The sequence below is a fragment of the Procambarus clarkii genome, chromosome 7 (assembly GCF_040958095.1).
Source record: "Procambarus clarkii isolate CNS0578487 chromosome 7, FALCON_Pclarkii_2.0, whole genome shotgun sequence".
In the NCBI taxonomy this organism is placed as follows: Eukaryota; Metazoa; Arthropoda; class Malacostraca; order Decapoda; family Cambaridae; genus Procambarus; species Procambarus clarkii.
In genome coordinates, this window is record NC_091156.1 from 43,402,457 (window position 1) to 43,413,938 (window position 11,482).

Here is an 11,482-nt window from a genome sequence, read left to right on the forward strand (position 1 = left end):
TCAGGTGGATGGTGGGTCAGGTGGAGGGTGGATGGTGGGTCAGGTGGATGGTGGGTCAGGTGGATGGTGGGTCAGGTGGAGGGTGGGTCAGGTGGAGGGTGGATGGTGGGTCAGGTGGATGGTGGGTCAGGTGGATGGTGGGTCAGGTGGATGGTAGGTCAGGTGGATGGTAGGTCAGGTGGATGGTGGGTCATTTGGATGGTGGGTCAGGTGGATGGTGGGTCAGGTGGAGGGTGGATGGTGGGTCAGGTGGATGGTGCGTCAGGTGGAGGGTGGGTCAGGTGTAGGGTGGATGGGGGGTCAGGTGGATGGTGGGTCAGGTGGAGGGTGGATGGTGGGTCAGGTGGATGGTGGGTCAGGTGGATGGTGGGTCAGGTGGAGGGTGGATGGTAGGTCAGGTGGATGGTAGGTCAGGTGGATGGTGGATGGTAGGTCAGGTGGAGGGTGGATGGTAGGTCAGGTGGATGGTGGGTCAGGTGGAGGGTGGATGGTGGGTCAGGTGGATGGTGGGTCAGGTGGAGGGTGGATGGTGGGTCAGGTGGATGGTGGGTCAGGTGGAGGGTGGATGGTGGGTCAGGTGGATGGTGGGTCAGGTGGAGGGTGGGTCAGGTGGATGGTGGGTCAGGTGGATGGTGGGTCAGGTGGATGGTGGGTCAGGTGGAGGGTGGATGGTGGGTCAGGTGGATGGTGGGTCAGGTGGATGGTGGGTCAGGTGGATGGTGGGTCAGGTGGATGGTGGGTCAGGTGGATGGTGGATGGTAGGTCAGGTGGATGGTGGATGGTAGGTCAGGTGGATGGTGGGTCAGGTGGATGGTGGGTCAGGTGGAGGGTGGATGGTGGGTCAGGTGGAGGGTGGATGGTGGGTCAGGTGGAGGGTGGATGGTGGGTCAGGTGGATGGTGGGTCAGGTGGATGGTGGGTCAGGTGGATGGTGGGTCAGGTGGATGGTGGGTCAGGTGGAGGGTGGATAGTGGGTCAGGTGGATGGTGGGTCAGGTGGAGGGTGGATGGTGGGTCAGGTGGATGGTGGGTCAGGTGGATGGTGGGTCAGGTGGATGGTGGGTCAGGTGGAGGGTGGATGGTAGGTCAGGTGGATGGTGGATGGTAGGTCAGGTGGAGGGTGGATGGTAGGTCAGGTGGATGGTGGGTCAGGTGGAGGGTGGATGGTGGGTCAGGTGGATGGTGGGTCAGGTGGAGGGTGGATGGTGGGTCAGGTGGATGGTGGGTCAGGTGGAGGTTGGATGGTGGGTCAGGTGGATGGTGGATGGTGGGTCAGGTGGATGGTGGGTCAGGTGGAGGGTGGATGGTAGGTCAGGTGGAGGGTGGATGGTAGGTCAGGTGGAGGGTGGATGGTAGGTCAGGTGGAGGGTGGATGGTAGGTCAGGTGGAGGGTGGATGGTAGGTCAGGTGGAGGGTGGATGGTGGGTCAGGTGGTGGGTGGATGGTGGGTCAGGTGGAGGGTGGATGGTGGGTCTGGTGGAGGGTGGATGGTAGGTCAGGTGGGTCAGGTGGAGGGTGGATGGTAGGTCAGGTGGATGGTGGGTCAGGTGGAGGTTGGATGGTGGGTCAGGTGGATGGTAGGTCAGGTGGAGGGTGGATGGTAGGTCAGGTGGAGGTTGGATGGTGGGTCAGGTGGAGGGTGGATGGTGGGTCAGGTGGAGGGTGGATGGTGGGTCAGATGGAGGGTGGGTCAGGTGGATGGTGGATGGTAGGTCAGGTGGTGGGTGGATGGTGGGTCAGGTGGAGGGTGAATGGTGGGTCAGGTGGAGGGTGGGTCAGGTGGAGGGTGTGTTACGGACCCGGATCCAGCGTCCGAGCACGGAGCAGTGACAACCGCGCCATCTGTGGGTCAGCTCCCGAAACCCCCTCCAAATTGACGACGACACCTGGTGAGGACGAAGTGTACTGGCCACAAGGGCCAGTTTCCAGTCCTGTGCAGCTCACAACACCGCCGCTGCTGACCTCTGGTGAGGTGGTGCTCAGACGACAACGCCATCTATGGAGTGGATATGTCGGGCGTTTGTGTCTGAGCCTGTAAGTGAGGTGCTTTAGTGTGTCCCTGTTATTGATGACGTGTCTGCTTACAGAGTCGACCTGGGACTGCTGTAAGGGAAGTTGAGTCAGTCTACCCAAGGCAGCCATCCCCATTCCAAGTGCTTTGCTGCAGCAGCTGTGAGTCGCCTCCCGGAGGAACACTGTGGTGTTACCCTGCCAGTGTAGTGGCAGTTGAAGGATTGTCGTACCCGGGACCGACTGCTGGAGACAATTGACCACTGGGGTATTGTGGACAGGAGAGTGATCAGTGGTATCACACGAGGCTCCTGACTAAGGCGCGACCCTAGTATCGCTCGTGGAGTGGCCTGAACAGCGTTGCTGATCCGGAACCTGCCAGCAGTCTGCTGGACTTGTGGTTGACGGCCTCCACGGCGGTGCCCCCAGTGGACCTGTGTTTTGGCTGGCCTGTGGCCGGGGTAGACTCAGCTTCTCAAAGGATTCGTTGTGAGGCCACGAGAGCACCGAGGGCTTGACACCGAGAGGATCCAGAGTCTTCAGAAGAAGACGACAGTGTAAATAAGTGTTTATACCCCTTCCCCGTGTAATCTTTTTATATATTATTTATTGGTAGCGGTCATTATATTATACTAAGTTTTTGCCTTTCTTTCCCTTCCCCTTTTAGTTTACTTGCGTTACTGATCACATCCCTTGAAAGCCACTACTGGCTTGGGGCCGGATACCCTTCCTCTAACAACATCAGAGTACGAACCCAGTTGCGACCCGAGAGGGCCGTAACAGGGTGGATGGTAGGTCAGGTGGATGGTGGATGGTGGGTCAGGTGGAGGGTGGATGGTAGGTCAGGTGGATGGTGGATGGTGGGTCAGGTGGAGGGTGGGTCAGGTGGAGGGTGGATGGTGGGTCAGGTGGATGGTAGGTCAGGTGGAGGGTGGATGGTGGGTCAGGTGGAGGGTGGATGGTGGGTCAGGTGGAGGGTGGATGGTGGGTCAGGTGGAGGGTGGATGGTGGATGGTGGGTCAGGTGGAGGGTGGGTCAGGTGGAGGGTGGATGGTGGGTCAGGTGGAGGGTGGATGGTGGGTCAGGTGGAGGGTGGATGGTGGGTCAGGTGGTGGGTGGATGGTGGGTCAGGTGGATGGTGGGTCAGGTGGAGGGTGTATGGTGGGTCAGGTGGATGGTGGGTCAGGTGGAGGGTGGATGGTGGGTCAGGTGGATGGTGGGTCAGGTGGAGGGTGGATGGTGGGTCAGGTGGATGGTGGGTCAGGTGGAGGGTGGATGGTGGGTCTGGTGGAGGGTGGATGGTGGGTCAGGTGGATGGTGGGTCAGGTGGAGGGTGGATGGTAGGTCAGGTGGAGGGTGGATGGTAGGTCAGGTGGAGGGTGGATGGTAGGTCAGGTGGAGGGTGGATGGTAGGTCAGGTGGAGGGTGGATGGTAGGTCAGGTGGAGGGTGGATGGTAGGTCAGGTGGAGGGTGGATGGTAGGTCAGGTGGAGGGTGGATGGTGGGTCAGGTGGTGGGTCAGGTGGAGGGTGGATGGTGGGTCAGGTGGAGGGTGGATGGTAGGTCAGGTGGGTCAGGTGGAGGGTGGATGGTAGGTCAGGTGGGTCAGGTGGAGGGTGGATGGTAGGTCAGGTGGATGGTGGGTCAGGTGGGTCAGGTGGATGGTAGGTCAGGTGGATGGTGGATGGTGGGTCAGGTGGAGGGTGGATGGTGGGTCAGGTGGATGGTAGGTCAGGTGAAGGGTGGAAGGTGGGTCAGGTGGAGGGTGGATGGTGGGTCAGGTGCAGGGTGGATGGTGGGTCAGGTGGAGGGTGGATGGTGGGTCAGGTGGAGGGTGGATGGTGGGTCAGGTGGATGGTGGGTCAGGTGGAGGGTGGATGGTGGGTCAGGTGGTGGGTGGATGGTGGGTCAGGTGGAGGGTGGATGGTGGGTCAGGTGGAGGGTGGGTCAGGTGGATGGTGGGTCAGGTGGATGGTGGGTCAGGTGGATGGTGGGTCAGGTGGAGGGTGGGTCAGGTGGATGGTGGGTCAGGTGGAGGGTGGGTCAGGTGGATGGTTGGTCAGGTGGAGGGTGGGTCAGGTTGAGGGTGGGTCAGGTGGATGGTGGGTCAGGTGGAGGGTGGGTCAAGAGGATGGTGCGTCAGGTGGAGGGTGGATGGTGGGTCAGGTGGAGGGTGGATGGTGGGTCAGGTGGATGGTGGGTCAGGTGGATGGTGGGTCAGGTGGATGGTGGGTCAGGTGGATGGTAGGTCAGGTGGAGGGTGGATGGTAGGTCAGGTGGAGGGTGGATGGTAGGTCAGGTGGAGGGTGGATGGTAGGTCAGGTGGAGGGTGGATGGTAGGTCAGGTCAAGGGTGGATGGTGGGTCAGGTGGTGGGTGGATGGTGGGTCAGGTGGAGGGTGGATGGTAGGTCAGGTGGGTCAGGTGGAGGGTGGATGGTAGGTCAGGTGGATGGTGGGTCAGGTGGATGGTAGGTCAGGTGGAGGGTGGATGGTAGGTCAGGCGGAGGGTGGATGGTAGGTCAGGTGGAGGTTGGATGGTGGGTCAGGTGGATGGTGGGTCTTGTGGAGGGTGGATGGTGGGTCAGGTGGAGGGTGGATGGTGGGTCAGGTGGAGGGTGGGTCAGGTGGATGGTGGATGGTAGGTCAGGTGGTGGGTGGATGGTGGGTCAGGTGGAGGGTGGATGGTGGGTCAGGTGCAGGGTGGGTCAGGTGGAGGGTGTGTTACGGACCCGGATCCAGCGTCCGAGCACGGAGCAGTGACGACCGCGCCATCTGTGGGTCAGCTCCCGAAACCCCCTCCAAATTGACGACGACACCTGGTGAGGACGAAGTGTACTGGCCACAAGGGCCAGTTTCCAGTCCTGTGCAGCTCACAACACCGCCGCTGCTGACCTCTGGTGAGGTGGTGCTCAGACGACAACGCCATCTATGGAGTGGATATGTCGGGCGTTTGTGTCTGAGCCTGTAAGTGAGGTGCTTTAGTGTGTCCCTGTTATTGATGACGTGTCTGCTTACAGAGTCGACCTGGGACTGCTGTAAGGGAAATTGAGTCAGTCTACCCAAGGCAGCCATCCCCATTCCAAGTGCTTTGCTGCAGCAGCTGTGAGTCGCCTCTTGGAGGAACACTATGGTGTTACCCTGCCAGTGTAGTGGCAGTTGAAGGATTGTCGTACCCGGGACCGACTGCTGGAGACGATTGACCACTGGGGTATTGTGGACAGGAGAGTGATCAGTGGTATCACACGAGGCTCCTGACTAGGGCGCGACCCTAGTATCGCTCGTGGAGTGGCCTGAACAGCGTTGCTGATCCGGAACCTGCCAGCAGTCTGCTGGACTTGTGGTTGACGGCCTCCACGGCGGTGCCCCCAGTGGACCTGTGTTTTGGCTGGCCTCTGGCCGGGGTAGACTCAGCTTCTCAAAGGATTCGTTGTGAGGCCACGAGAGCACCGAGGGCTTGACACCGAGAGGATCCAGAGTCTTCAGAAGAAGACGACAGTGTAAATAAGTGTTTATACCCCTTCCCCCGTGTAATCTTTTTATATATTATTTATTGGTGGTGGTCATTATATTATATTAAGTTTTTGCCTTTCTTTCCCTTCCCCTTTTAGTTTACTTGCGTTACTGATCACATCCCTTGAAAGCCACTACTGGCTTGGGGCCGGATACCCTTCCTCTAACAACATCAGAGTACGAACCCAGTTGCGACCCGAGAGGGCCGTAACAGGGTGGATGGTAGGTCAGGTGGATGGTGGGTCAGGTGGAGGGTGGATGGTAGGTCAGGTGGATGGTGGATGGTGGGTCAGGTTGAGGGTGGATGGTGGGTCAGGTGGAGGGTGGATGGTAGGTCAGGTGGAGGGTGGATGGTGGGTCAGGTGGAGGGTGGATGGTGGGTCAGGTTGAGGGTGGATGGTGGGTCAGGTGGAGGGTGGATGGTGGGTCAGGTGGAGGGTGGATGGTGGGTCAGGTGGAGGGTGGATGGTGGGTCAGGTGGAGGGTGGATGGTGGGTCAGGTGGAGGGTGGATGGTGGGTCAGGTGGAGGGTGGATGGTGGGTCAGGTGGAGGGTGGGTCAGGTGGATGGTGGGTCAGGTGGATGGTGGGTCAGGTGGATGGTGGGTCAGGTGGAGGGTGGGTCAGGTGGATGGTGGGTCAGGTGGAGGGTGGGTCAGGTGGATGGTTGGTCAGGTGGAGGGTGGGTCAGGTGGAGGGTGGGTCAGGTGGATGGTGGGTCAGGTGGAGGGTGGGTCAGGAGGATGGTGGGTCAGGTGGAGGGTGGATGGTGGGTCAGGTGGAGGGTGGGTCAGGAGGATGGTGGGTCAGGTGGAGGGTGGATGGTGGGTCAGGTGGATGGTGGGTCAGGTGGAGGGTGGATGGTGGGTCAGGTGGATGGTGGGTCAGGTGGAGGGTGGATGGTAGGTCAGGTGGAGGGTGGATGGTAGGTCAGGTGGAGAGTGGATGGTAGGTCAGGTGGTGGGTGAATGGTGGGTCAGGTGGATGGTGGGTCAAGTGGATGGTGGGTCAGGTGGGAGAAGGGGTCAGGATTTTTTTTTATTTTTTTGTTATTTTCTGCCATATATAATGCCACTTGGTCCCACATTTACAATGCTAACCAGTATTTTTATAGTTTTTTCCGTTCTCCATGGACAGGGTTCGAGATCTGTTAAACATATACTTCAGTGCTTTATTGAACAATCAACCTCAGAAGGTGATTGTAGTGCTTTTTAAAATGCTAAGCTAACCTACAGACACCATCACCCATGGTCCCATCACCCATGGTCCCATCACCCAAGGTCCCATCACCCATGGTCCCATCACCCAAGGTCCCATCACCCATGGTCCCATCACCCAAGGTCCCATCACCCATGGTCCCATCACCCAAGGCACCATCACCCATGGTCCCATCACCCAAGGCACCATCACCCATGGTCCCATCACCCAAGGTCCCATCACCCATGGTCCCATCACCCAAGGTCCCATCACCCATGGTCCCATCACCCAAGGCACCATCACCCATGGTCCCATCACCCAAGGCACCATCACCCATGGTCCCATCACCAAAGGCACCATCACCTAAGGTCCCATCACCCAAGGTCCCATCACCCATGGTCCCATCACCCAAGGCACCATCACCCAAGGTCCCATCACCCATGGTCCCATCACCCAAGGCACCATCACCCATGGTCCCATCACCTAAGGTCCCATCACCCAAGGTCCCATCACCCAAGGTCCCATCACCTAAGGCACCATCACCCAAGGTCCCATCACCCAAGGCACCATCACCCAAGGCACCATCACCCATGGTCCCATCACCCAAGGCACCATCACCCAAGGCACCATCACCCATGGTCCCATCACCCAAGGCTCCATCACCCAAGGCACCATCACCCATGGCCCCATCACCCAAGGCACCATCACCCATGATCCCATCACCCAAGGCACCATCACCCAAGGCACCATCACCCATGGTCCCATCACCCAAGGCACCGTCACCCATGGCACCATCACCCATGGTCCCATCACCCAAGGCCCCATCACCCATGGTCCCATCACCCAAGGCACCATCACCCAAGGCACCATCACCCATGGTCCCAACACCTAAGGCATCATCACCCATGGTCCCATCACCCAAGGCACCATCACCCAAGGCACCATCACCCAAGGCACCATCACCCAAGGCACCATCACCCATGGTCCCATCACCTAAGGCACCATCACCCATGGTCCCATCACCCAAGGCACCATCACCCAAGGCACCATCACCCATGGTCCCATCACCTAAGGCACCATCACCCATGGTCCCATCACCCAAGGCACCATCACCCAAGGCACCATCACCCAAGGCACCATCACCCAAGGCACCATCACCCATGGTCCCATCACCCAAGGCACCATCACCCAAGGCACCATCACCCAAGGCACCATCACCCAAGGCACCATCACCCAAGGCACCATCACCCATGGTCCCATCACCCAAGGCACCATCACCCAAGGCACCATCACCCAAGGCACCATCACCCAAGGCACCATCATCCAAGGCACCATCACCCATGGTCCCATCACCCAAGGCACCATCACCCAAGGCACCATCACCTAAGGCACCATCACCCAAGGCACCATCACCCAAGGCACCATCACCCAAGGCACCATCACCCAAGGCACCATCACCCAAGGCACCATCACCCATGGTCCCATCACCTAAGGCACCATCACCCATGGTCCCATCACCCAAGGCACCATCACCCAAGGCACCATCACCCAAGGCACCATCACCCAAGGCACCATCACCCAAGGCACCATCACCCAAGGCACCATCACCCATGGTCCCATGACCCAAGGCACCATCACCCAAGGCACCATCACCCATGGTCCCATCACCTAAGGCACCATCACCCATGGTCCCATCACCCAAGGCACCATCACCCAAGGCACCATCACCCAAGGCACCATCACCCAAGGCACCATCACCCATGGTCCCATCACCTAAGGCACCATCACCCATGGTCCCATCACCCAAGGCACCATCACCCAAGGCACCATCACCCATGGTCCCATCACCTAAGGCACCATCACCCATGGTCCCATCACCCAAGGCACCATCACCCAAGGCACCATCACCCAAGGCACCATCACCCATGGTCCCATCACCCAAGGCACCATCACCCAAGGCACCATCACCCAAGGCACCATCACCCAAGGCACCATCACCCAAGGCACCATCACCCAAGGCACCATCACCCAAGGCACCATCACCCATGGTCCCATCACCCAAGGCACCATCACCCAAGGCACCATCACCCAAGGCACCATCACCCAAGGCACCATCACCCAAGGCACCATCACCCATGGTCCCATCACCCAAGGCACCATCACCCAAGGCACCATCACCCATGGTCCCATCACCCAAGGCACCATCACCCAAGGCACCATCACCCAAGGCACCATCACCCAAGGCACCATCACCCATGGTCCCATCACCCAAGCCACCATCACCCATGGTCCCATCACCCAAGGCACCATCACCCATGGTCCCATCACCCAAGGCACCATCACCCAAGGCACCATCACCCATGGTCCCATCACCCAAGGCACCATCACCCAAGGCACCATCACCCATGGTCCCATCACCCAAGGCACCATCACCCAAGGCACCATCACCCAAGGCACCATCACCCAAGGCACCATCACCCAAGGCACCATCACCCAAGGCACCATCACCCATGGTCCCATCACCCAAGGCACCATCACCCAAGACACCATCACCCATGGTCCCATCACCTAAGGCACCATCACCCATGGTCCCATCACCCAAGACACCAGCTGTTGTGGCTGTGTATACTCCACAATACACTACACTCCTCCCCGCCTGTATAACTACTATACAGGTGTTGTGGGTGTGTATACTCCACAATACACTACACTCCTCCCCGCCTGTATAACTACTATACAGGTGTTGTGGGTGTGTATACTCCACAATACACTACACTCCTCCCCGCCTGTATAACTACTATACAGGTGTTGTGGGTGTGTATACTCCACAATACACTACACTCCTCCACACATAAATAGTTTACCTTCAGCCAGTGTGGTGATGGAAAACTGTTAACTTAGACTCCTCGAAAAATTTACCAAGTTAGAGCAGAAACTGTTGAGGTCCGTGTGACGGGCCTCTAATGGTCCCTCTAACGTGCAGGAGCCAGTGTGACGGGCCACTAATGGTCCCTCTAGCGTGTAGGAGCCAGTGTGACGGGCCTCTAATGGTCCCTCTAGCGTGCAGGAGCCATTGTGACGGGCCACTAATGATCCCTCTAGCGTGCAGGAGCCAGTGTGACGGGCCACTAATGATCCCTCTAGCGTGCAGGAGCCAGTGTGACGGGCCACCATTGGTCCCTCTAGCGTGCAGTGGCCAGTGTGACGGGCCACCAATGGTCCCTCTAGCGTGCAGTGGCCAGTGTGACGGGCCACTAATAGTCCCTCTAGCGTGCAGGGGCCAGTGTGACGGGCCACTAATGGCCACTCTAGCGTGCAGGGGCCAGTGTGACGGGCTACCAATGGTCCCTCTAGCGTGCAGTGGCCAGTGTGACGGGTCACCAATGGTCCCTCTAGCGTGCAGTGGCCAGTGTGACGGGCCAATAGTCCCTCTAGCGTGCAGGGGCCAGTGTGACGGGCCACTAATGCCCACTCTAGCATGCAGGGACCAGTGTGACGGGCCACCAATGGTCCCTCTAGCGTGCAGTGGCCAGTGTGACGGGCCACCAATGGTCCCTCTAGCGTGCAGTGGCCAGTGTGACGGGCCACTAATAGTCCCTCTAGCGTGCAGGGGCCAGTGTGACGGGCCACTAATGGCCACTCTAGCGTGCAGGGGCAAGTGTGACGGGCCACTAATGGTATCTCTAGCGCGCAGGGGCCAGTGTGACGGGTCACCAATGGTCCCTCTAGCGTGCAGTGGCCAGTGTGACGGGCCACTAATAGTCCCTCTAACATGCAGGGGCCAGTGTGACGGGCCACTAATGCCCACTCTAGCATGCAGGGGCCAGTGTGACGGGCCACTAATGAACACTCCAGTGTGCAGTGGCCAGTGTGACGGGCCACTAATGACCACTCTAGCGTGCAGGGGCAAGTGTGACGGGCCACTAATGGTCCCTCTAGCCTGCAAGGGCCAGTGTGAAGGGCCACTAATGGTCACTCTAGCGTGCAGGGGCCAGTGTGACGGGCCACAAATGGTCCCTATAGCGTGCAGTGGCCGGTGTGACGGGCCACTAATATTCCCTCTTGCGTGCAGGGGCTAGTGTGACGGGGCCACTAATGGCCACTCTAGCGTGCAGTGGCCAGTGTGACGGGCCTGGTTACCTGGTTGATACCTGGTTGATGGGGTTCTGGGAGTTCTTCTACTCCCCAAGCCCGGCCCGAGGCCAGGCTCGACTTGTGAGAGTTTGGTCCACCAGGCTGTTGCTTGGAGCGGCCCGCAGGCCCACATACCCACCACAGCCCGGTTGGTCCGGCACGCCTTGGAGGAATAAATCTAGTTTCCTCTTGAAAATGTCCACGGTTGTTCCGGCAATATTTCTTATGCTTGCTGGGAGGACGTTGAACAACCGCGGACCTCTGATGTTTATACAGTGTTCTCTGATTGTGCCTATGGCACCTCTGCTCTTCATTGGTTCTATTCTACATTTTCTTCCATGTCGTTCACTCCAGTACGTTGTTATTTTACTGTGTAGATTTGGTACTTGGCCCTCCAGTATCTTCCAGGTGTATATTATTTGATATCTCTCTCGTCTTCTTTCTAGTGAGTACATTTGGAGGGCTTTGAGACGATCCCAATAAGTTAGGTGCTTTATTGCGTCTATGCGTGCCGTATATGTTCTCTGTATTCCCTCTATTTCAGCAATCTCTCCTGCTTTGAAGGGGGAAGTGAGTACTGAGCAGTACTCAAGACGGGACAACACAAGTGCCTTGAAGAGTACAACCATTGTG

At 58.5% G+C, this 11,482-nt stretch overlaps 1 protein-coding gene across 1 annotated transcript in view; it reads right to left on the reverse strand.

Moving 5' to 3' along the window:
- LOC138358155 (spidroin-1-like) overlaps positions 1-9,302 on the reverse strand; it is a 40,670-nt gene extending 31,368 nt beyond the window's left edge. The window contains exon 1 of the mRNA XM_069315659.1: positions 6,752-9,302. Coding sequence (XP_069171760.1) covers positions 6,752-9,302 — 2,551 coding nt within the window. The remainder of the gene's footprint in view (positions 1-6,751) is intronic.
- Between the last annotated feature and the right edge of the window lie 2,180 nt (positions 9,303-11,482).